The sequence below is a fragment of the Hordeum vulgare genome, chromosome 5H (genome assembly GCF_904849725.1).
Source record: "Hordeum vulgare subsp. vulgare chromosome 5H, MorexV3_pseudomolecules_assembly, whole genome shotgun sequence".
Taxonomy (NCBI): Eukaryota; Viridiplantae; Streptophyta; class Magnoliopsida; order Poales; family Poaceae; genus Hordeum; species Hordeum vulgare.
The window spans coordinates 488,253,717-488,280,721 of NC_058522.1; the positions used below are offsets into that span (position 1 = coordinate 488,253,717).

The 27,005-nt window shown below is 44.2% G+C and overlaps 1 protein-coding gene across 1 annotated transcript; it reads left to right on the top strand.

Moving 5' to 3' along the window:
• The first annotated feature begins 1,639 nt into the window (after positions 1-1,639).
• On the top strand, positions 1,640-6,429 carry LOC123399776 (squamosa promoter-binding-like protein 18). The gene is made up of 3 exons (XM_045094159.1): positions 1,640-2,731; positions 4,899-5,029; positions 5,563-6,429. The coding sequence occupies exons 1-3, from the start codon at positions 2,223-2,225 to the stop codon at positions 6,231-6,233; spliced, it is 1,311 nt and encodes a 436-aa protein (XP_044950094.1). The 5' UTR covers positions 1,640-2,222; the 3' UTR covers positions 6,234-6,429.
• Positions 6,430-27,005: the final 20,576 nt, after the last annotated feature.

The window sequence follows — 27,005 nt, forward strand, 5'->3', positions numbered from 1 at the left end:
ACCTTTCTAGATCTCCTTAGGGCTATCCCTACACTCCACCACAACTCAAGAACACCCCAAAGGAGCAAACAAACAAGCAACGAGCCCATGCATATCGTGTCCATGAGAGCCAGTCTCCCTTCCAAATTCCAATCAAGCACGCTCAAACACTATTCTACAATGTATCATAGCCTTGTCTTTCTCTTGGTACTGTGTTACAAATAATGTGCCATGACGTGGAGTATACAAAACCACCAGGCTCCCAAGTTTGGCGCGCATGATGCAGCCATAGGGTGGCGACAAGGCGCTAATCTAGCTAACGGCATGCAATATAAAACTGATAGGCGACGTACCTGTGGCGGATAATTGGACCATCTCTCGGGTCTCGGCCACTGTTTTTCACATATCAAACGGATCAGGCCAAAAGCCTGGATCGAGGTGCGGCCGGGGCGTATCTTGAGGGCGATTAAAGTAGTGTTAAAATATTGGGTGCAAGTGCATGCAAGCTTTGCCCAGAGAATATCTTTTTGACAAGAGTCAGAGTTTTGCTGTGTGGCCTAGTACACTCATCGTAGCACACATGATTACTTTAGGTTTTTGTTGTGAACAAGAGCTTACTATTAATTGGTGCATAGTGCTCTCTGCCTCCTACAAGAATGGAGTTTTGAGGGCATGGATTAGTTTCACAGTGAATTACTAGCGATCCATTGTACAGTGGAGAGAGCAAGATTGTTGCAAAGATCCAAAGATGCGAGCAGAAGAGAAACATGCATAGGATAAATAAAAACGGCGTGCATGTCAGAAGCCCGTCATGCTAACCGCAGGTTTGAACACGTGATCAGCATTGTCAATCAAGGAGTGAAAAACCTGCGGTGCCTTCCAAACTGCCATCTCTCCTCGTCAAGTCTACTACCGCCTAGGATGTTGAAACGACGCATGCCTCTCAGCATCAAGAGTATCTAACTATTAAAGAGGCTTACTTAATTTACACGCTGATCAGCCAGAAAATAATTATTCGAAACATCAACCGTTTCTTCAAGACACACAGAAGAGGAAATTCCAAACACCCATGCTGCATTGCATTGACCTTTATGAAAGGAGTGAAAACGTGAGGTTCGGATAAGGAACCTCACACACGCCTACGATCCAAAAGGCGGTCTTAGAAAAACCACAAACCACAAGACTCTTTTCCTCCGAAACTGTCATAAAAATAGTTTGCTCCATGGAGAGCTTTTTTATATATATTTGATTGATGAGCAAAACCAGGGTCTAGTTATAGCTAGACCATCAGAAGCTAAGCATAGGCGATTAGGGGTCGCTAACACGCGCCCACGCCTTTGTTGAGGCGCCAAGAAAGGGAAAGCAAAGCCCTCAAAACCCCAACCAAACCAAGCCTAGCCCCCAATAATTGCAGGGGCAGCACAAGGAAGGCTTCCATGCTGGTGTTAAAGGGTGAACATGGCGCTGAGAGGGGCATATGGGGCCATCCATTCATTGCTCCTCCTCCTCCTTTGGAATCCCTGTCAGGGGATTGATCAAGACGAAGATGTTGAATGGCTTCTACCACCCAGCAATCACACAAAAAAAAATGGAACCCAAAACATTTTTACTACTAGTAGTAGGAGTATTATATACCACCCCCACCCCACCCCACCCCACCCCCCTCACCCCCTGCTAGGAGGAGTAGAAGGAAGAGAAGAGACTAGTCTCCTGCTGCCCACACCCGCACTAGCTAGCGAGTAGCGAGAGTAGCTCCTCCATCCATGGCTGTCCCTGCTCCATGCCACACACCTGCCGCACTTGCCTCTGCGAGCATGTACTGACTACTGCCTCCCAGTCCCTTGGCGCCATCTTTCTTGTCTTGCTGCTCGCTGGCTGGCTGGCTCGTCGCCTGTGCGTGCGCGTGTGTGCTCTGCCGTCTGCGCTGCCCTGCCCTGCCCTCCACCGAGCCCTCAGCCAGCTTCGCTGCACCCACATCCCTATCGGGATAAGCTGCCGCTGCATGCCCCGCTGCACGTTCGCGTTCCGGATGGTGGTCACCGCGCAATGATTCTTGCTTGGTGTCTAGCTGCCCGCGTCGCGGAGCGAGGGTGGGGGGGCCGGCCCGGAGGGAGCGGACAAACCGGCGACCAGTGACCTCACCCTGTGACTGCGGGAGCGCCAGGCGGGGCGGTGGGGCTGCCTGCCTGCTTCCTTGCTTGCTTGCTCTGGCTGCTGAGTGACTGAGCGGGCGAGCGAGCGGCATGGATTGGGATCTCAAGATGCCGGGTTCTTGGGACCTGGCCGAGCTGGAGCACGACGGGGTGCCGGCCATGGCCGCTCCCGCCGCGGCGGGCATCGCTGCCGCGGCCGCGCGTGGGCCGCCGGGCCGCCCCGAGTGCTCCGTCGACCTCAAGCTGGGAGGGCTGGGGGAGTTCGGCCCCGCGGCGGACGGCAAGATGAAGCAGCAGCCCGTGGCGACGACGGCGGCGGCGGCGAATGGCCCGGCGGCGTCTTTGTCGGCGTCGGCGTCGAACGCCGCGGCGGTGGTGCCGTCCGCGAGCCCGCTGAAGCGGCCGCGCCCGGGGGCCGGCGGCGGCGGCGGCGGCGCGGGGGCGGGGCACTGCCCGTCGTGCGCGGTGGACGGCTGCAAGGCCGACCTGAGCAAGTGCCGCGACTACCACCGGCGGCACAAGGTGTGCGAGGCGCACTCCAAGACGCCCCTCGTCGTCGTCGCCGGCCGCGAGATGCGCTTCTGCCAGCAGTGCAGCAGGTAACCAACAATCACCCGCCAAAACTGCAAAAAATTCCCTCATTCCCATCCATCTCATATCAGCAACCAATCCTCCTTGACTGTGACACCGGTGAAAGAAAAGAACACCATTGCTTGCTTGAACTGTCGCCATGAAAATACTTGCTGCATGAGAAGAACTGTCTGATTGGCCTCACCAGTCATTTCTTTCACACACGCATTTTTTTCTCCTTTTTTACCGCTGATCGTCGTTTCCTTTTTTAAAAGGCTGAAAAGGCCCTGGCTGAAACTAACCAGTTGCTCCCAGTCCAAGCAAGGAGGGCTACTGAATGAGCTGAGCATATCTCACTGTTCTTACAAGGATGCACCAGTAACTTTTCCTTTATCCGGCACTAACTTTTCAGCCTTTCCATATGGATCAAGTACCCCCCATGTTTTTTACTTTGGGCAACCAGTTGCATACCTGATTCATAACCCTCCCATTTTCCCGCTTTTGCACCAGTAACTTTCTAGCCCACGGGTGTGAATTATTACCAGCGAAAAGTGGCTGATGCACTCCATGTGCCAAAGATCAGCTGCACCAGTCCTTTTTATGATTTGCTAGCTGCCACATTTTCAAACCTGCCCTTGGATTCTCCCCTTTCCTGAATTATTATTTTTGGCTCTGGTTTGAAGCTCAAGAGTGGAGCATAATTTCTGACATTGACAAATATGTTACTGCGACTTTCATTCTGGCAAACAAAAAATCACCACAGATTTTCCATGACATTGACAAAGATGTCACTACTGCTTTTATTCTGGCTAAAGAAAACAGGCGCAATGCTCTGCTGGGGAGTCCCCAGAAAAATCATCACATATTTTAAACCAACTAGTAGGGAGACAAGAGGGTTAATCTGTGTTAACCAAGCCACTGTTAACCGTAGGTTACTCTAGGATGAACCCATTTTACCCTTGAGGTGGTTTATGTCTGACAAGACTGCCCCCCGTTGCTGAATTAGTAGTAAAACCACCAGATCCATGCGAATTCTTTGGGTTTACTCGTGGGGTTATTGTGTGCAGCAGTTTTTGTTGTGTGGGGACTGTTCACTCCTTAAAGATGTTGCTCAACACATGACCTGTTTTATTAAATTCTTGGCCTACCCCATCTGCCATGACCGCATCATGCTTACTAGCCTTGTTTCTTTCCACATGAGATGCCGGACCACCGGAGCGAATTGTCGAAACAAATACGATCCCACATCTTGCATTTTGGTGGAGCCGGTTGTCTCCGAATTGAATTTTTTTGGGTTTTCTGGTTAGCTGAATCATTGGAGCCCAACAAAAGCCAACCGGCTCCTGAAAATTCAAGGAATACAAAAACCACCCGTCAATCATTTGGTCGTCTTCTCCCGATAAAAGATTGAAAATTTTCAGTTGGGACGCGTTCGCAATGATTGGGCGCCCATCAGGCACACGATCAGGCAATAGTGCGCCGGGTGGAGCGAAATTTGGATCACCACGCTGTGCTCCATCAGTGTTCCTACATACTACTTACATACAGGCTGGTGCCGCACTGACATACGCCTGTTGGAACCTATGCCGTGGTCCAAATGCCCAACAGGAGTAGCACTAATTTGCAGCGCTTTGCAGGCCCAGTAGAAAACTTTTTGTAAAGCCAAGCCCACCCCCCATGCACTCAGCTTTGTTAACTGACGCATTGAAACCCGAGTGGTCCAGCTGCTCGTGTGTGTGTGTACTCTTTTCTTGGTCGAATCTGTGTTCTGTTTTAATGTTTGGCAACAAACAAGTATCCGGACCATTCTGTTTGAGTGCCGTGTTGGTCCATGTAGTTTTTGATTATGAGTTACTCATATATGATATGCGTACGATCAATACAGCAGCTTATATTCACCGTTATTGGTCCATGATGGCACCATGGCGGGTTATCATGCCATTGTAGCACTTTCCTGTATTATGAGAGTAATGCTTTTATTTTCTTATAACAAGGTTATGCGACGTTGTATTCGCATGGTCTTCAAGTGTGTTCTGATTTCGTCTCTTCACGTTATTACAATCATGTGTGTTTGGTATGTCATCAACAGTTTCAGTAGATACTGATTAGTACACACTCATATATGGTTAGCTCTTCCTTCGTACTCCTTTGCACGTAGATGTCCATCTTTCTTATCGTGAATCTCTTATTCCATAGGTTCCACATGCTTGCCGAGTTTGATGAGGCTAAGCGTAGCTGCAGAAAGCGCCTTGATGGGCACAATCGACGCCGCAGGAAGCCACAGGTAGATAGCATGAATTCTGGGAGCTTCATGACAACCCAACAAGGTACTCTTCTTGTCTAACTACCTCTTTTTTATTACCATGTTGGTTGCTACTATTATACATAGCTAAAATAAACAAAATCATATAGTAACCGCAGAACCAGAAACTTCGGTTATAAAATACATCAATTCAAATGCAAACCCTCACCAAAATGCTCATGTTACCTGTAGTTGTTCGTACATCTTTCGTGCAAAACTAAGGTTTCATAATTTTGTTGGGGCATGATTTCTCTTGTATAACCTATAACAAGCTTGACCTGCATTTTGCATGGAGCTACGGCCGTTTTCCTATAAGGACGAAAGTTGGCATAAACATGCTGCTCTGTGTTTAATTATGTTTAATCATGGGTTTATGGTATAAATGAAATGCGGGATGTACTGTTCTTCAGTAGCCACAAGAGCACATTGTAACCTGAGCATTCAAATGAACAGGCTGAGTGCACAATGCTGCATTTTCAGTCTTTTACGTTGCTGCTACGTATGTTTGAATACTGTACTATTTGTCTGATGCTCGGTCGTTTCATGGCGGCCGTTCAGGTTTGTATTCAAATGCAGGGACAAGGTTCGCGTCCTTCTCGGCTCCAAGGCCGGAGCCAAGCTGGTCCGGGATCATCAAATCCGAGGACAGCAATCCATTCTACAGCACGCACCAGGTTAACTTCGGCGGCGCCACGTCGTCATACTCCAAAGAAGGCCGGCGCTTCCCCTTCCTCCACGAAGGAGACCAGATGAGCTTCAGCACCGGCGCGCCAGCACTCGAGATCCCCGTGTGCCAGCCTCTCCTCAAGGCCGTCGCCCCGCTGCCGCCGCCGCCCGAGAGCAGCAGCAGCAACAAGATGTTCTCCGATGGACAGTTGACGCACGTGCTCGACTCCGACTGTGCTCTCTCTCTTCTGTCATCCCCGGCCAACTCCTCCAGCGTCGACGTCAGCCGGATGGTCCGTCCAAGCGAGCACGTCCCCTCGGTCCCCAGCCTGCAGTTCGGCACCTCCTCCTGGTTCGCCTGCTCCCAGGCCTCAAGCGGCGGCGGCGCCACCGGATTCGCCGCCACCTTCCCCGGCGGCATGGACGGCGAGCAGCTCAACGCCGGCGGCGCGCTGGTCCCCGGCTCCAACGACAACGAGATGAACTGCCACGGGATCTTCCACGTCGGCGCCGATGGCTCCTCCGAGGGCACGTCGCCGTCCCTCCCGTTCTCATGGCAGTAGGAGTCTCGAGTGAAGATCAGAGGCTGTTCTTGGGTTCTTTTGGTGATCAGTAGGCAGTAGCTAGCTGTGCCCCTTTTAGTGATCAGGCCTACGTCCCGTTCTTTCTGTGTTTATTCTCTCTCCTTTTCACGTTTCTATGTCTTGGACTTGATCTCTCGCTATCAGAATGAATAACTTTGCATGATTCAGAGGGAAATCGTATACGTACTTCTGAATTTCACTGATGCATTGGAGACTAGATTTAGACAGCCTTGTCTTTCCTTTGTGCAAGATGCAAGAACGATTCGCCTCAGGACTATTATTTTGTTCTATATATAGTTTCAAAGCTTTTAAATCTGGATTCAAAAAGAAAAATGTACTTGAAGTTCTAAATAGTTCACCTCCCATTAAGAAAGATTCATATAATGTAAATTTTGTAATGTAATTTGTGAACAAAATGCCCATATCATCCATGATCAACACATTTAAACAAATGTTCACGCATTTAAAAATATGTTTTTGACATTGTAAAAAATGTCCACACAATTTTTAAAATCTTAGTACAATTTAACAAAATGTACACATGTTTACCAATATGTTCGTGAGATTTCAAGAAATATTCATGATAATGCAAAAACAAAATCTCACAATTCGTAAAAGATGTTCTTACCATTCGAAAAAAATTATCAAGACATAAAGAAATTTCCGCGTGTTTGAAATATGTTTCATTACATTATAATTTTTTTTTATAAAGTGTAAAACTTTGTTCACATGAATTTAGAAAAATGTTCATAACATATACAAAAATGTTGGTTCCATCTACAAAAATTATAGCACTTAGAATATATTTGCAGTTTTTAAAAATGTTCAAGTTCGAAATGTTTACAATGTATTTGAAAAAAGCAACATGTATTAGAAACATGAAAACAAAGGGAACACGAGCTGAGATTTTAAAAAAAATCCTAAAGAAAATCAATCGAGAAAGCACACAAGAAACAAAAAGGAAAAAGGTATGTGCGAAAGCTTGTAAAATCGGTTCATTGAAGTTTCACAGAACTGTATTTTAATAGCTTATGAAAGAACACTACTAACAAGAGTGTCACAGGCAAGAGAAGCATGCCTCTCGCAACAAGAGAGAAATAGGTTTTGCATTTTTTTTACAGACATCTCCTTCTTTATTCAAGTGTCAAGATAGTGGCATCGTTTACTAGTTTTTGGGTGATCGCATTCTGGACACAACCTATACATAAAGGGGGAGCAGAAAACTTAGCTATCCTAGCTAGTTCGTGAGCTACTTGATTACACTCTCTAACACAATGCTCACATATTACATGGTTCAAATCGAAGGACGTAAAAACACAATCATCAAATATTGCACTAGCAATTGAAGATGAATAGCCATATTTCAAAGCCTCAATGACCTTAGCATTGTATGAATTAATTTCGATCTTGGTGGCGCCCAATGTACGGGCAAGGTTCATGCCAAATCTGACCACGGTAGTCTCAGTCATGAAGGAATCAAATCATACATCAATCTTTTCATTAGCAGCAGCAATAACCTTTTCTATGTGATCGCGTAGAACTACTCTAATTGTTCCCTCTATAGTATCCACATCATACCCAACATCAACATTTAACTTCATATACCCATGTATGGGCATCACCCGAGCAGCCACTGCCCGCTTTGCTTTCGGATGGAAAAATAGGTTTTGCGTTCGTTTCATGGCCGAGGCGCAATTGGTGAAAAGCTATCGTGCTTTCATCGAAGGCGAGTGGTTGTGTGCCGCTCAGGGCGAAACACAAGCTAGTTGGCCCAAGTAGCTTACCAGGTTAATATAATTTCTTTCTTTCTCATATTCTTGTAAATATTCTTAATACATATTTTCAAAGAAATAATTTTACTTCGCAATTTTACAAAACCTAGGATTTTGGAAAATGTTAAATCAGTATAAAATAATTATAAGCCTAATATTTAAAGTATTGATAGAATTTAAATAGAATTATGAATTTTCCAGAATATTCATGCGGTAAAAAATAATGTCAATAAAATTTGTAAAAAACATGTAATTCGGAAGAAAAGTTTTGTACCATTCAAAACGAATGTACGAGGCATTCTAAACAAACATCAGACGTCTCAAAAATAATTTCGTGGAATTTTCTAAAATTATTATACAATGCAAGGAAAGGTTCCCGTAGGTTAAAACATGTTTCATATAATTAGAAAACAATACACGTGTATTTGGAAAATTGTCAACATATATTAGAAAAAATTAATCTAATACCATATTTTAAAATTATAATAAGTTTATAAAAAAATTTAGGTGTCTACAAAAAATGATGTGTATGAAAAATAGCAGACACCAAATAATTATGTTTGAAAAAACAATCATGTATTTTTGGCATAGTAAATATAATCATGTATATGAAAAATATTAAACCTGTATAAAAAATATTACATATGTATACGCACAATGTACATATATATTAAAAATGTAGAAATAAAAACATATATTTTTACAAAACGTTACTCATGTATTTGAAAATATTAAATGTGTATAAAAATATACTTCATGAGTATAAAAATTCGAAAATGTATATGAGAAGTGTAGACATCAAAACATATCTGAAAATATGATAATCATGTGCAACATGTATAAAAAATGTACAACATGTATGAGAAAACGTAGACATGAATTGAAAAAGTGAAAAAGGAATAAACCTACAAAGCCCAAAGAAAATATAATAAAACCGTAAATAAAATACACACAAAAAAGAAAGAAATGCTAAAAAAACGTAAACAAAACATAAAAGGAACAAATTCCAATGAAAATTGAAGAACACCAAAGAAAACACATAGAAAAATAAGCAAAGTAACAAAATGAAAGCAAAGAGAACCCAAAATGAAACAATGAAAATCCGATGAATAGTGACATAAATCACATGGAAAATAATTAAATAACTAATGTTAGGGCATATTTCTCTCTAAATGATTTTAGCGATTGATGACAATGCGTGTGCGACTAATCGTGTGTATTGAGCATTTCAGATAATTCATGTCTAGGCACAAGACGGTTCACTGCCCCTCGGAGTCTATCAAAGACGGCTGTTTTCTACGTTTCTTTTTGGTGAATTTAAATCATAGAAAAGCCGTACTATTAAGAGGGGGCCACTTCGGAAAGATTAGGGTGGAATCAACACGTACACATCTGTTCTTTTGCACCATCTTTCCCTCGCTTCAATGGAGCTCCACCTTGTTTCCCCTGTTTGTGCAAAGTGCGAGCGGTTGTACCGCAGGTGCAATAGTAGTACCGCTCTGTGGGCGGTAGTAGTTTTTTACTACCGCTCTCTCGGACTTTTGCACAAACGCACCCTCAGCGGTGGTAGGTACGGAAGTAATTTTTTTACTTCTCTGGTTGGTGGATCTACCGTGCGGTAGTACCGCTCCTAGAAGCGATAGTACCGCTCCTAGCAGCGCTAGTATCGGTTTGCTCGGGCTGTGAGTGGGGATAACATTTAGATATTTTCCTCCACTATATAAAGGGATCTTCTTCTCCAAGAAGACAATCTCTTACCTCCCCAAGCTCCATTGTTGCTCCAAAGCTCATTTTCGCCCGATCTCTCTCCCTAGCCAATCAAACTCGTTGATTTTCTAGGGATTGGTTGAAAAGGCCCTGATCTACACTTCCACCAAGAGATATTTGATTCCCCCACTAATCCCTTGCGGATCTTGTTACTCTTGTGTGTTTGAGCATCCTAGACGGTTGAGATCACCTCGGAGCCACATTCCATTGTGGTGAAGCTCCATGGTCTTGTTGGGAGCCTCCAAGCTTTGTGTGGAGATAGCTCCAACCTTGTTTGTAAAGGTCCGGTCGCCGCCTTCAAGGGACCACTAGTGGAATCACGACATCTCGCATTGTGTGAGGGCGTGAGGAGAATACGGTGGCCTTAGTGGCTTCTTGGGGAGCATTGTGCCTCCACGCCGCTCCAACGGAGACGTACTTCTTGTCAAAGGGAAGGAACTTCGATAGCACATCCTCATCTCCACCGGTTCCACTTTTGGTTATCTCTTACCTTTACTCTGTCCTTATTATTGTTGTCTTGTATTCCTTGCTTGCACTTGTTGTTGTTGTTGTTGTTGTTGTTGTTGTTAGCATCATATAGGTTGCTCACCTAGTTGTGCATTTAGAGAACCGTTTGTTGCTAACCCTAATTTGTTAAGAAAAGCTACAAATTGGTAGTTGCCTATTCACCCCCCTGTAGTCAACCATATCGATCCTTTCAATTGGTATCAGAGCCAAGTATCTTTATTAGGGGTTTCACCACCCGAAGAGTATGGTTGATGACGGTGGGAGTGGGCATGAACTGCCCGGGGCCGTGGAGTTGAGTTTGATCACACGTGATGACTTGAATGAGGCTATGGCCTCACTCAAGACGTCCATGACGATCGAAGTCAAGTCCATGCTTAAAGAATTACTTGAAGGGATGAATAATTCTCCCGAACCATTGCTTATGGCCAAACCCACCACATCGGAGTCGGAGGCCAATTCCGAAAAGGAAGCGGCTAGAGGTACCCGAACTTCTTCCACTCTTGACAAGAATGGGACGGAAACCTTTGCCTCGGTTCCTCCTACACCAGTCTATGAAGGACCAGTTCCTACACCGCATATTAATAACCTTGGTCCTCCTCCTAAAATTGTTAAAGGTGATTTCGCTAATTGGGTCTTTTGCATCAAGTATCATTTGAATCACAACTCAACAAATCTTTGGAGAATCATCGAACAAGGCTTCTACCCACATGATCCAAACAACCTCACTCCAAGAGCAGAGGTGGACAATCAATACAATCATTCCGTGTTGTTCATCCTTCAGTCCGTGGTTCCTCCCGAAGATCTATCTCACTTACGCCCCTTCACTCATGCAAAGGATTGTTGGGAGCACATCATGGTGTTGTACAAGGGGATCTCAAAGATTCAACGGTCCAACTTTGAAGTAGTTCTAGATGAGGCCGATGAGTTTGTGATGCTAGAAGATGACGATCCTCGTGATCTCTACCGAAGGGTGACCACTCTTGCCGTTTCTCTCCAAGATCATGGGAGCAAGGATACGGATGAAATTTGGATCAAGCGCAAGTTTCTCAAGGCCATCATGCCATTCAACAAAGCCATGTTCTCCGTAATTCGTCAAAGGTCGGATTTCCACACCTTGACCTCAAGTGAAGTTTTGGATGAGTTCATTGCCATGAATATCATGAACAATATCGCCGACAATGCTCTTTCTCGTGTCCGGTCTAAGAAAGCCTCACCCAACCTTGCCTTGAGGGCCAAATTCATTTAGGATGAAGAAGAGGAAGAGGAGGAAGAGGGCTGCCCCGAAGACACAAAGTATGCGTATCACGAGCACATGGCTCTTGCTTCAAGGCAATTTTGGGGAAACAAGAGAAAGTCAAGGCCCAACTTCTCCAAGAACAACTCTAGTGGGTCCAAGAACAAGCAACGAGTGAGTACATGCTAAAATTGTGGCAATGTGAGTCACTTTGTGGCGGATTGTCCTTATGATAAGAGGGAAGATAACAGGGGAAGCTCATTCGCAAAGACAAAGCCAAGTCTTTCCCAAGCAAGAACAACTTCACCAAGAAGACTCCTCCAAAGGGTTTGGTGGCCCATGAAGAGTATACCTCCGATGATGACGAGGATGATACAAGCCGTGAGGGGATGGCAACGGCTACCGTGGCCATTTCCACCTCCTCCCCCAAGGTGTCTCTCTTCGGCGCCACCAACAAGAACTGCATCGCCAAGTGCCTAATGGCCAAAGGTATCAATAAGGTAACCCCCAACATAAAGACCACTATCACTAATTCCCCTTCATTGTTAGATTGTGTTGGTGATAGTGAAGTAGTGGAGTTTGATGAGAATGAGTTTGAAAAATTCATGTGTAAGATCAAAGGTGAATCCAAGAAGCACTTTGTTGCTCTTTTGGAACAACTTGGTGAGGCCAATGATCTCATTGAGTCTCAAGAGGATACTATCTCCAAGTTGGAGGGACATAGTCGTGATTACGCCGATGAGATTGTGGTGCTATCCATTGCTCTAGAGGAAGAGTGTGGTCTTCGTTTGGCTCTTGAGGAGTCACACAACGTTGATCATGCTAAATTGCAAAAAGATCTTGATCATGCTATTGTTCTTACCCGTGTGCTTAATTCCGAGAAAGTTGCACTTGGGGTTGGCCATGATAGACTCAAGGAAGAATTTGACACACTTGACAAGGCCCACAAGGTCTTGAAAGGTGTTCATTCCTCTCTTAAGGAGTCCCATGATCAACTCCAAGTAAAACTAACCAAGGGGATTTCTACTTGTCCTCCCTTTGTTCTAATTGATAATGCTTGTGCTACTAACCCTTGTTGTGAGCATGTGCATCTTGTGGAGGAGAATGCCAAGTTGAAAGAACAACTTGAGAAGGGCCTTGTGTCATGCATCCAAGGCGAGAAGAATCTAAATGACCTTTTGATTAATCAAAAGGAAGTTGTAGGAAAGGAGGGACTTGGGTTGCACCCAACTCTAAGAAGAAAAAGAAGAACAAGGACAAGCAATCTCCTCCTCTCAAGGACATTTTTGTCAAAGAGGGTGAGAGTACTCATAAGAAGATGAAGAACAAGGAAGGGGTTGATAATGCCAAAAAGGGCAAAACAACCTCTACCAACAAAGTCGACGACTTTAACCCCTCTTGTGTTTTATGCTGTGCTAGTAATGGGCATGTTTATGCTAAATTTCTTAGTTCTTATTATGAGTACATTGAACGGGCTATTTGGGTTCCTAAGACTCTTGTTTCTAACATCAAAGGACCCATTCAAGAATGGGTACCTAAATCCAAGCATTGATCTCTTGTAGGAGTTTGCTTCCGGTGGAGTGTCATGGTTGCTCGAAAGTGGAGCCACAAATCATATGATCGGGAGCAAGGACTTGGTGGTGGATGTGCATCCAATTCCATCTATGCCCGCCCATGTCCAATTTGCTGATGTCCCAACATCTAAGGTAATGGGATTTGGCAAGGTGGTCATCTCTCAAGATTTATCTATAGATAAGGTCATGCTTGTTGAGTCCCTTGCATACAATTTGCTTTCCGTTCATCAACTTGCTATTATGGGATTTTCCACATTCTTTAATCTTGATCCCGTGGCCCTTTTGTGGAGCAAGACTCTTAAAGTAGCCTTTGTTGGACATGTTGAGAACAGTCTCTATGTGGTGAACTTTTCGGAGCGACCCACTAAGATCGTGACTTGTCTAATGGCTAAAGTTGATGTGGGTTGGCTCTCGCATCGCCGGCTAGCTCATGTCAATCGAAGATATTTGCAAAGTCTCCTCAAAGGGGACCATGTTAGTGGACTAACAAATGTGAGTTTTGCCAGTGACCGTGTCTACAACGCTTGTATTGAAGGAAAGCTTCATGAAATGGCTCACCGTCCCATGACTATCATCTACTCTAAAAGGCCCTTGGAGCTCCTTCACATGGATCTCTTTGGTCCTCCATCTTTTGATAGTCTTGGGGGAAGAAAGTATTGCTTGGTGATTGTGGATGACTACTCAAGATACACTTGGGTATACTTCTTCAGGAGGAAGAGTGAGACTTAACAAACCATCATCGACTTTGCTAATGAAGCTCAACGTCAACATGAAGCAAAGATATTGATGATTAGAAGTGACAATGGCACCGAGTTCAAGAACTGCACCTTGGATGAGTTCCTTAGTGACAAGGGGATCAAGCACCAATATTAGGCACCATATACCCCTCAACAAAATGGTGTGGCAGAGAGGAAGAACCGGACATTGATGGACGCGGCAAGAACCATGATGGCGGAGTTTAAATCTCCGTACAACTTTTGGGCCGAAGCCATTAACACCGCATGTCATGCATCCAATCAGCTCTACCTCTGCAAAGGCTTGAACAAGACCCCATATGAGATTCTTACCGGGAACAAGCCCAACCTCAAGTACTTCCGGGTGTTCGGTTGTAAGTGTTTCATTCTCAATAAAGGTGTTCGTTTGTCTAAATTCAAAACAAGAGCTTAACAAGGAATATTTGTTGGTTATGCTACAAAATCCCATGCTTACCGTGTCCTCAACAAGTCCACTCGACTCATTGAGGAGACGTGTAACGTAGAGTTTGATGAAAATAATGGCTCCCAAATGGAGCAAAGTGGTCTTTGTGATGTAGGTGATGAAATTCATCCTCAAGCCATAAGAAGAATGGAGATTGGTCAAATACTCCCCATTGAGGAATCCCTTGTGGCCGAAGAAGAAGGACAATGCTCTACTCAAGTGGATCCATCACCCTCGCTAGACCCACACGCTTCCGAAGAACAAAGTGAAGGCCCTCAACCCATTGAACAAGATCAAGGACAGGATCAACCTCATGAAGATGTTGATGCATCAAATGATGTCCATGAGCATGCTCAAGACTCCAAGTTTGCTCAAGATCAAGTGCAACCACAAGATCAAGGGAAAGCTTGTGAGCAAGCTCAAGACGGTACTCAAGATGTCCAAGATGATGATCATAAATTACCTAGTCAGGAAATCTTGGAGGGACGCACCGCCAAGGTGGCTTCCAGGCTCGAGCAGCGACAACATATCTTGGAAAATGTGCTTGGAAGCTTCAATAAGGGGGTAATTACTCGTGAACAATTATCAAACTTTTGTGAGCATCACGCGTTTGTTTCGTGTGTTGAACCCCAAAAGGTACATGAAACGCTCGATGATGAAGATTGACTTGAAGCCATGCATGATGAACTTAACAACTTCGAGCGCAATCAAGTTTTGGAATTAGTGCCAAGGCAAAGGAGGAACATAATGTCATTGGAACCAAATGGATCTTCAAGAATAAGCAAGATGCGAATGGCGTGGTTGTTCGAAACAAGGCAAGACTGGTGGCTCAAGGCTACTCCTAAGTCGAGGGTATCGACTACGGTGAAACCTTTGCCCCTATTGCTCGTCTTGAATTCGCATGTTGCTTGCATTTGCATCTCATCATGATTTCAAATTGCAACAAATGGATGTGAAGAGTGCATTTGTTAATGGTGCCTTGAATGAGTTGGTATATGTCAAACAATCCCCGTGATTCGAGGATCCCAAGATCCCCACTCATGTATACAAACTCAAGAAGGCACTCTACATCCTTAAACAAGCCCCACGCGCGTGGTATGAGTATCTTACCGAGTTGTTGCAAGATCGTGGGTCTGAAATTGGGAAAATTGATCCCACCCTTTTTACTAAAAAAGGTCAAAGGGGATTTGTTCATATGCCAAATATATGTTGATGATATTCTTTTTGGTTCTCCTAACAAATCTTTCAATGAAAAGTTTGTTGCACTAATGACTGAGAAGTTTGAGATGTCTATGATGGGAGAGTTGAAGTTCTTTCTTGGGTTCGATGTCAAGCAAGGAAGAGAAGGAACGTTCATCAAACAATCCAAGTACACCCAGGACATGCTCAAGAGGTTCGAGCTAGAGGGCGCCAAGCCGGTCAAGTTTCCCATCCTACCAAATGCAAGCTTGACAGTGATCCCAATGGTAAAGAAGTGGATCAAAAGGTATATCGCTCCATGATTGGATCCTTGCTTTACCTTTGTGCATCTAGACCAGATATCATGTTGAGTGTGGGAATTTGTGCATGATTTCAATCCTCACCAAAGGAAAGCCAATATGCGGCAATCAAACGAATCTTTCGATACTTGGCTCATACCCCAAACTTTTGCTTATGGTACCCCAAAGGAGCAAGCTTTAATCTAGTAGGTTACTCTGACTCAGATTGGGCTAGAGACTACGTCGGGATGAAGTCAACTTCTGGAGGATTCCAATTCCTTGGTCGCTCTTTTGTAAGTTGGTCTTCGAAGAAGCAAAATTGTGTGTCACTTTCTTCCACCGAGGCCGAGTATGTAGCTGCCTCAAGTTGTTGTGCTCAATTACTATGGATGAGGCAAACTTTAAAGGATTACTGTGTCACGTGTGACAAAGTGCCTCTTCTATGTCACAATGAAAGTGCTATCAAGATTTCTCTTAATCCGGTGCAACATGGCAAGACCAAGCATATTGATATCCGTAATCATTTCATTCGAGATCATATCAATCATGGAGATACTGAGGTCATCTACATCAACACTCAAGAGCAACTTGCGGATATTTTCACAAAGCCTCTAGATGAAGCAAGGTTTTGCGAGTTAAGGCATGAGCTAAATATCATTGATTCAAGCAATGTGGATTGAAACTAGGCACACCACACCACACCCATCATTATATCTTGCTCTAGGTGTACGCATGGACATAGGGGGAGTGTCGTTCTCTCAATGAACTTTCCATCCCCCCATTATGCATAAATCGATCACGTCTTTCACATTAGCCATTGTTGATGGCACTTGTGCTTCAAACTCGAGCTATGGTCATGAACCTAAGGATAATTATTCGCGGTGTCATGCCAAATGTCTCAAATATAGGTGGCTCTGGCCACCGCCCTCTCTTCACCAGAAGATTCGTTTCGGTGTTTGTTGGTCCTATTTGATTTAATTTATTTTTCCTTTCGTTCAGGGCTGTGTTGTGTTCTTCTTTCTTTCTTGCAAAGGTCAGCCTATTTTTCTTTGAGCGGTACTACCGTGGCTAGCCACGGTACTATCGTTGGAGAGGGCACGATACTACCGCATCCACATCGGTTGTAATTTCTTTCTACCGCTGGACGAACAATATTACCACTCAACGAGTGGTAGTAAAACTTTATTACCGCTCGCCAAGCGGTAATACTATGATGACCGCGGTACTACCGCACCGTGTGGGCCGCAAGAGGTTATAAATGGGCAGGGGGGCAGTTTCTTCTCCCCCCATACCCATTCGTACCCTCATCTCGTGGCCCTCTCTCTCTCCTCTCAAGAAATGGCACCAGAAGATCTCACCGGATCTCCCTCTCCGGCCACTCTCCTCCCATTCCGTTTAGTGGGATCATCTCTCTCCTCTCCCTCGTTGCATCTTTTTGTTGGATCTAGGGTTGGGGCATATGAGTTAGGTTTCATCGTTTTGTGGAACAATCTTTTCATAAATGGTTGGTTGGAGTGTGCTTGTGTGGTAGAAATGCTACTTAGTAGGATACAACATGGTAGTTTTGGTCTACGGTAGTACCAGATTTGAAGATTGGAGTGTCACATCTTGCAGCTTTTGCCCGTGCGGAACTACCGCTCCTCGTAGAGTGGTACTACCGCAGTGGGCGCGGTAGTAGTAAAAATTTACTACCGCCTGAACTACGGTACTACCGCACCCTGGAGCGGTACTACCACGATCAGTGCGGTAGTAAAATTTTACTACCGCCTGAAGTATGGTACTACCGCACCTTGGAGCGATACTACCACGGTCAGGCGGTAGTAAATTTTTACTAGCGCTTGAACTGCGGTACTACTGCTCGACCCTTAATTCACATGTTTTGTCCTACTAATTCTTATTTCTCTGGGGTTCTTTGGTTTGCTTTGGTCTTTGCCTTGACTTCTTTCATCGTTCTCTTGTGTTTGCATTGTGTGTCATAGCTGGTGGCTCCAGTTCCAGCTCCAGGCGCTCTAACCCTTCTCGAGATACCGGTTCCAAGCGCCTTCACAATCAAGAGGCACCCGAGGGATCCAAGGCTCCGAAGCGCAACTTCAAGAGGCCCGCAAACAAGAAAACGGAGCACACTGTCAGTTGGGATGGTATGCTGCAAGATGATTTTCAGATTCGCCGGAAGCGCGACCCCTATGTCATCGATAGGGTTCATCTCAAGGATTGTGAACTTTTCTGGATCAAGCAACACGCTCTTATCTATTAAGATGTGATTGCTAGCACTCCCCGGCAATGGCGCCAGAAAAATGCTACTGACGTGCAACTATTCCTGACTTGATGCCTCCACGGCAACGGAGCCAGAAAAGAGCTCGTCCCAGTTGCTCAACAATGAGCAATTGTCTTGCAATGGCCCACCAGCGCGTGGGATCGCGACAGTTTTCGAGGGCAGAGTATTCAACCTAAATTTGTTGGTTCGCTCGACGGGAAGTGAAAGAATATTCTCAAGTATTAGCAGCAGAATGCGTCAGATTCAATCACACATGAAAGATTAGTGTCTGCAAGCAAAGTAGTATGACAGCAACGGTGCCAGAAACGATCTGGTGACTAGGCAGACTATTCCTAATGGTTGTATCAATGGCGCCAGAAATTGCCCGTGGACGGGAAATATTCTTTCCCGGCAACGGTGCGAGAAAAAGTATTGTAGCAGGTAGCAGCAATGTAACGAGTAACAACAGTGGCAAGGAACAACACTAGTGACAGCAGTAGCAAGTAGCAACAGTAGCAAGTAGCAGCAGTAGCAAGCAACAGTAGTAACAGCAGCAGAGCAAAACAAGTAACAACAGCAGTGGGACAAACTCGTAGGCAATGGGTCGGTGATTTCTTTGGATGACATTCATCATGCAACAGTTATAACACGGAGAGATATGTGGCTAGCTCCCGTTCGTCAATGTGATGTAGGCATGCATTCCGTGTGTCGTCATACGTGCTTAGGGAAAATAACTTGCATGACATCTATTGTCCATCCGTCCCGTGAAAGCGGGGTCCAAAAGGATACTACGGGATATTAAGGTTATCTTTTAATAAAGAACTGGAACAACGCAATAGCACTTGGTGAACGCATGAACTCCTCAAACTATGGTCATCACCGGGAGTGATTCCGGTTATTGTCACTCCGGGGTTGCCGGGTCATAATACATAGTAGGTAACTACAACTTGCAAGATCGGATCTAAAACACACATATATTGGTGACAACATAATAATTTCAGATCTGAAATCATGGCACTCGGGCCCTAGTGACAAGCATTAAGCATGGCAAAGTAGTAGCAACATCAATCTCAGAACATAGTGGATACTAGGGATCAATCCCCGTCAAAACTAACTCGGTTACATGATAGATCTCATCCTACTCATCACCGCCCAGCGAGCCTACGAATAGATTACTCACGAACGATGAAGAGCTTCATGGAATTGGAGAGGTAAGAAGGTCGATGATGACGATGGCGACAATTTCCCCTCTCCGGAGCCCAAAACGAACTCCAGATCTGACCTCCAAATGAAGAACAGGATGTGGTGGCGCCTCCTTATCGCAAACGCGATGAAATCTTCTCTTTTGATTTTTTTCGGGACGAAAGGGAATTTATAGAGCTGGAGTTGGGGGCGCCAGACCCACGTGGGCCCCACAAGCTTGGTTGCCGCGGCCAGGGGGGACGCGGCAACAGGGCTTGTGGCCCACTAGCCCGTCCTCTTCGGTGGATCTTTGCGCAGGTATTTTTCATATTTTCCAAAAATATTCTCCGTAAATTTTCAAGACGTTCCGAGAACTTTCATTTCTCCACAAAAACAACACCATGGCAATTCTGCTGAAAACAACGCCAGTCTGGGTTAGTTCCATTCAAATCATGCAAATTAGAGTCCAAAACAAGGGCAAAACAGTTTGGAAAAGTAGATACGATGGGGACGTATCAACTCCCCCAAGCTTAAAACCTTGCTTGTCCTCGAACAACTCAGTTGACAAACTGAAAGAGAAAGAAAAACTTTGACAAACTCTGTTTGATCTTGTCGTTGCAACTATGTCTAACTCATAACCATAATTTCAGCAAGATCACAAGTTAACCACATAAGCAAGTGACACAAAGGTCTCACGGTAAACTAATATCAATGGCATAACCAGCTAGCGAGCAAATACTAATGAGTTTCAGATACGAACAATTCAATCAAAACAAGCACGAAGAAATATGAATAGGTGGTACCTCGCTAGCTCTTTCTGAGACCGCAAAACATAAATGCAGAGCACTTTCAAAGATCAAGGGTGACTAAACATTGTAATTCATAGCAACGAAGATCCAGTCATAGTCATACTCAATATCAATCAAAAGCAAAGCCTAAAAATGACAGAGGTGCTCTCTAATGGGTGCTTAAATAAGAAGAGGATGACTCAACAGGAAAATAAATAGACAGGCCCTTCACAGAGGGAAACATTGATTTGCACAGGTGCTAGAGCTCAAGCTTTGAAAACAGAAAAAATAATTTTGGGTGGCATGCTTTCATTGTCAACGCGATGACCAAGAGTTCTCAATATCTTCCATGCTATTCATGCTATAGGCGGTTCCCAAACAGAAAAGTAAAGTTTTAACTCCCCCACCACCAATCAATCACACTCCACGGCTAGCCGAATCCTCGAGTATCGTCCATACTAACATCAATCCGGGGGGAGTCAGTTATGTTTTCGATTTAAGCGTGGAACTGGGCATTCCAATTACCGGCCCCTTTCTCATGAATGACAGTGAATAAACACATGTCGAGGATAACACGCCTAATATGGAAGATACCAATAGCCCCCTGTCACCACATGAGCGGTTCGGGCATGCAAAACAAATTATTTCTTGAAGGTTTAGAGAATGGCACATGAAAATTTACTTGGAACAGCAGGTAAATACCACAAATAGGTAGGTATGGTGGACTCTCATGGAAAAACTTTTGGGTTTATGGAAGTGGATGCACAAGCAGTATTCCGCTTAGTACAAGTGAAGGCTAGCAAAAGACTGGGAAGCGACCAACTAGAGAGCGGCAACAGTCATCAAGATGCAATGAGTTTGACTAACATTGAGTGCAAGCATGAGCAGGATATAAATCACCATGAACACGAACATCATAGAGGCTATGTTGATTTTGTTTCAACTACATGCATGAACATGCGCCAAGTCAAGCCACTTGAATCATTCAAAGGAGAATACCATCCTATCATACTACATCATAGTCATCTCAAAATCTATGTTGGCATTCAAGACAAACCATTATAAGCTCTAGCTAATTAAGCATGGCATCAGAAACTATGATCTCTAAGTTGTCATTGCAAACCTGGTTCTCTCACAACATAGCTGAATCTGGGACGACAAGCTAGTCATATTTACAAAAACAAAATAGATAGAGTTCATACCAGATTTTCCAGTCTCAGTCACTTCATCATATATCATCATTATTGCCTTTCACTTGCACGATCGAACGATGTGAACAATAATAAGAATGCTCGTGCATTGGACTAAGCTGAATCTGCAGGCAAACACGAAGGAGGAAACAAAGTAATATGGCTCTTTGAAAGCTAAACAGGTATGCATGCAAGAGCCACTAAACATTGTAACAAATATCTTCTACCTTGACCCAAAGAAAAAGAAAACTATTTACACGGGAAAGCTCCCAACAAGAAAAATAAGAAAGGAAGATATTTTTGGGTTTTCTCAAAAGGACACAAAACAAGAAAACAAGAAAACGAAAATAAACTAGCATGGATAATACAGTGGCAAAGTGTAAACACCGACTAACAAGGTGAAAGCATAAGCATGAATGTAAAGTCGGTGAGAACACGTACTCCCCCAAGCTTAGGCTTTTGGCCTAGCTTGGTCTACTCCCAAGGATGGTCATGGCGAAACCCAAAATCTTAATCGGGGTTATATGGGAGCGCTGCAGCCACTGCCTGAATAGCTGCCTCATGAAGACGAGCAGCCGTCGCCTCAATTTCATACTCCTCTGCCTCTCCTATGGTTATGTAGTATCTCCGTTTAACCTAAAAGTCAAAGAAAACAGGAGCAGGAAGGGTAATATGGAAAACACGCTGCCGGTTAAATATCAATCGGTATAGGAGGGATTCATCATCCCTCTCAAGGAAGTGGTAGCGTGTCATAGCGGCGCGGTCAAGGAAAGCTGTATGGAGCGGGGGATCTCCTGTGCGGATGGGTACTCCAAGAAAATTTGCTATGCGAGTGGCATAGATGCCGCCAAAGAAATCCCCCTCAATAGTGTTCTTATTCAGCCTCCTTGCTATAATAGCTCCCATGTTGAAGCTTTTGTCACCCGTCACTGCGCTCTTGAGGATACTAAGGTCGGATGCGCATAGGTGACAATGTTCAACCTTGCCGTTAATGCCTCTACCTATGAAGAGGGCAAAGTAGTGCAAGGCAGGGAAATGAATGCTTCCTATGGTAGCTTGCGTGATGTCTCTTGTTTCTCCAACAGTTATATTAGAGACAAAATCTCTAACCGAAGACTTAGGAGGATCTTTAAGATTACCCCCATCGGGTATTTTGCAAATCCTATTGAAATCCTCCAAATCCATGGTGTAGGATTTATCATACAAATCAAACAGTATGGATGAGTCACGACCAACTGAAGATTTAAATCTACGCAAGAAAGAGGCAGTGAGCATAGCATATGGTTCACATTTATCTGAGAGGAATTCTTCTAACCCGACATTGCGGACAAGTGTATCAAACTCATCCTTGAAGCCTGCTTCGATCATGAACTAATTGGAAGGCCATTCACACGGTTGTACAGGTGCGTCCCTTAGTTGATAAGGATCGGGCTCCCGAATAGAAAGACGAGGACCTTTCTTACTTGAGGAACCACCATGAAACTTCCTCCTGAACATAATTTCTTTTTGCTGAAATTTTTGAAGTTCAAGAAAGAAGTGAATAAAGACCAACCACACCTTGTAGCAACTACTCCTACTAGTGTCTAGAGACCGTATCACGCGCTAAAACTACTTGGGACCAGCTAAAATTAACATTTCAAGCTCAAGAAAAGGGTCACCAAGGTAGCAAGAATACGCGAAGGATAAAGCACTAGAGCAAAAACTAATTGGACCAATGGAGGAGTTACTTATCAAGGAGTAATTTCCCCAAAATGGTTCGGAGAATGGTGCTTTGAGCAAGGAGATCAAAAATCACAGCCAAATGAGCAAGAACACGGGTTTGTGCTGCGAAACGATTTATTCTGGAGGTAGAAGAAGAGGATGGGAGATGGAATGAGTGGAGGGGGTCCTTGTGGGCCCCATAAGCTTGCTTGCCGCGGCCAGGGGGGTGGCCGCGATGACAGGGCTTGTGGCCCACTGGTGTGGCCCCCAGGCCAGCTCTTAGTCCCAGTATTTTTCAAATATTCCAGAAAAAATCATACTATATTTTCAGGACCATCGGGGAACTTTTATTTTCGGGGTACTTTTCTCCGGGATGCTAAAACAGAAAATAGGAAAAACTAAACTAAATCTATCATTTTTCTTCTAAGCAACACAAAGTGAAAGCTTAAAACAGAGGTATGTGACTCTTTGATTCATCCATTTCATGGTCATCGAAAGAAATCCGTCAATGGGGTTGATCAAATCCTCATGACAAGATTTTTTCGAATCGCAAAAGGAAAGGGAGAATTTTCGAATAGTCACTAGGTCACCTCAATGGGGATATATATCTCCCCAACAAGCAAATCATACTTCATCTTGACACGAGGAATAGGGCATTCAAAGCTCCCAATAAGAATCGATGAAGTTTTTTTGATAGCATTGATGCAATGTACTTGATATCATTTCTTCGAAAAGTGCACGGTATGCTCATTACCGTTGACATGGAAAGTGACATTGCCTTTGTTGCAATCTATAACAGCCCCTGCCGTGTTTAAAAAGGGTCTTCCGAGGATGACAGCCATGTCATCGTCCTCGGGAATATCCAAGATAACAAAGTTTGTTAAGATAGTGATGTTAGCAACCACAACAGGCACATCCTTGCAAATGCCGACAGGGAAAGCAGTTGATTTGTCGGCCATTTGCAAAGAGATTTCAGTGGGTGTCAACTTATCTAGTTGAAGTCTACGATAAAGAGAGAGAGGCATAACACTAACACCGGCTCCAAGGTCACATAAGGCAGTTCTTACGTAGTTTCCTTTAATGGAGCAAGGTATAGTGGGCACTCCGGGATCACCAAGTTTCTTAGGAGTTCCACCTTTGAAAGTGTAATTGGCAAGCATGGTGGAGATCTCAAGATCTGGTATCTTCCGTTTATTGGTCATGATATCTTTCATGTACTTGGCATATGGAGACATTTTGAGCATATCAGTTAATCGCATCTGCAGAAAGACGAGTCTTATCATTTCAATAAAGCGCTCAAAATCCTCATCATCCCTTTTCTTGGATGGCTTAGGAGGAAAGGGCATAGGTCTCTGAACCCATGGCTCTCTTTCTTTACCATGCTTCCTAGCAGTGAAGTCATTCTTATCGTATCTCTTAGGTTGTGGGTTATCAGGATTAACCGTAGGTTCAATCTCCACATCCTTATCATTGCTAGGTTGAGCATCATTATGAACATCGCTGTCCATATTGTCACCAGGTTCATGTTCATCACGAGACCGTGTTTCTGCATCAGACGTAGAAATATCATTTGATTCTTCAGGCGTGACAGTATTTGGTGAACTGACATGTAGGTTTCTATCATCCTTCTTCTTCTCCTTAGGATGACTGGGTGTATCAGCATTAATTCCTTGAGAATCTTGATCAATTCTCTTAGGATGGCCTTCAGGATACAAAGGTTCCTGAGTCATTTTTCCTCCTCTAGTAATGACTCAGACAGAGTTGTCATTTAATTCATTGAGCAAGTCATTCTGAGCTTTAAGTACTTGTTCTACCTGAGTAGTAATCATAGAGGCATGTTTACTCAGAAGCTTCAGATCATTGACATTTCTGTCTACACAAGCACTTAAATGACTAAGCATACGAGTACTTTGTTCCAATTGTCTGCTAACATAATCATTGAAACTCTGTTGTTTGGCAACAAAGTTGTCAAATTCATCAAAGCATAGGCTAGTAGGTTTGTCAAAAGGAATATAACTCTCATCAAACCTACGCAGAGAATTCACTTCTACTACTTGTATCGGGTTATCGAGACCATCGATCTCTTCGATAGGTGGTAGATTTTTGACATCTTCAGATCTAATGCCTTTCTCTTGCATAGATTTCTTGGCTTCTTTCATATCTTCGGGACCGAGGAATAGAATTCCTCTTTTCTTAGGAGTTGGCTTAGGAGGTGGTTCGGGATTAGTCCAAGCATTATCGTTGATCAAGATGTTATTCAGTAGAATCTCAGCTTGTTCTATAATTCGTTCCCTAAAAACACAACCGACACAACTATCTCGGTGGTATCTAGAAGCATTGGTAAGTCCGTTGTAGAGGATATCAAGTATCTCGTTCTTCTTAAGAGGGTGATCAGTCAAAGCATTCTGTAGCTGGATGAGCCTCCCCCAAGCTTGTGGGAGACTCTCTTCTTTGAGTTGAGCAAAGTTTTATATTTCCTGCAAGGCAGCTTGCTTCTTATGGGCAGGGAAATATTTCTCACAGAAGTAATAGACCATATCCTGGGGACTACTCACACATCCAGGAGCAAGAGAAGTGAACCAGGCTTTAGCGTCATCCTTTAGAGAGAAAGGAAACAGCTTAAGGATATAGTAGTAGCGGATCTTCTCCTCACTAGTGAAAAGGGTGGCTATATCGTGTAGTTTGGTAAGATGGGCTACGACCGTCTCAGACTCATAACCGTGGAAAGGATCAGATTCGACTAGAGAGATTATCTCAGGGTCGACAGAGAATTCATAATCCTTATCGGTGATAAAGATAGGTGAAGTGGCAAACTTCGGGCCGTATTTCATCCTAGCTTTCAGAGATTTTTCCTTCCACTTGAGAAGTAATTTCTCAGCGTCATAGGCATCCTTACACGCAAGAAAATCCTCAGCTATCTCTCCCTCCATTACATAACCCTCAGGTATATCAGGTAATACATATCTAGGAGAGCTAGATCTAGCAGGAGCAAAAGCACGTTCTATCTCAATAGTATCGGCAGTTTCAGAAGCATCACGAGCATTGGCAGTAACTCTAGCAATATGAGCATCAAAGAATACCCCTAGTGGCACATCGGGCAAAGTAGTATGTCTAGCAGTATCAAGCATAGCATCATCACGCAAAATAGCATCTCTAGCATCATCAGGCAAAGCAGTATCAATCATAGCATCTCTAGCAGTATCAGGCATAGCATCTCTAGCAGTATCAGGCATAGTATCTCTAGGAGTAGCATCATAAGCATCATCAAGCACAGGCCACATATCAATATTTCTAGCAGGAGGTGGTGTCGCAAACTTACTCATAACAGAAGGTGAATCAAGTGCAGAGCTAGATGTTAGTTCCTTACCTCCCCTCGTAGTTGAGGGCAAGACTTCGGTTTTTGGATCTTTCAGATTCTTCATAGTGATCAGCAGATATAAATCCCAAGTGACTCACAGAATATAGCAATCCCTTTCCCCGGCAACGGCGCCAGAAAAATGCTGCTAGCACTCCCCGGCAATGGCGCCAGAAAAATGCTACTCACGTGCAACTATTCCTGACTTGATGCCTTCACGGCAATGGAGCCAGAAAAGAGCTCGTCCCAGTTGCTCAAAAATTAGCAATTGTCTTGCAATGGCCCACCAGTGCGTGGGATCACGGCGGTTTTCGAGGGTAGAGTATTCAACCCAAATTTGTTGGTTCGCTCGACGGGAAGTGAAAGAATATTCTCAAGTATTAGCAGCTGAATGCGTCAGATTCAACCACACCTGAAAGATTAGTGTCTGCAAGAAAAGTATCAGTAGCAAAGTAGTGTGATAGCAACGGTGCCAGAAACGATCTGGTGACTAGGCAGAGTATTCCTAACGGTTGTATCAAAGGTGCCAGAAGTTGCCCGTGGACAGGAAATATTCTTTCCCGGCAACGGTGCAAGAAAAAGTATTGTAGCAGGTAGCAGTAGTGTAACGAGTAACAGCAGTGGCAAGGAACAACAATAGTGACAGCAGTAGCAAGTAGCAACAGTAGCAAGTAGCAGCAGTAGCAAGCACCAGTAGTAACATCAGGAGAGCAAAACAAGTAACAACAGAAGTGGGACAAACTCGTAGGCAA

Excerpts from the sequence above, each read along its gene's own strand:
- LOC123399776 (XM_045094159.1), top strand. The coding sequence starts at position 2,223 with ATGGATTGGGATCTCAAGATGCCGGGTTCTTGGGACCTGGCCGAGCTG. Across the intron at positions 2,732-4,898 it reads TTCTGCCAGCAGTGCAGCAG|GTTCCACATGCTTGCCGAGT; the intron begins GTAACCAACAAT and ends CTTATTCCATAG. Across the intron at positions 5,030-5,562 it reads CTTCATGACAACCCAACAAG|GTTTGTATTCAAATGCAGGG; the intron begins GTACTCTTCTTG and ends GCGGCCGTTCAG.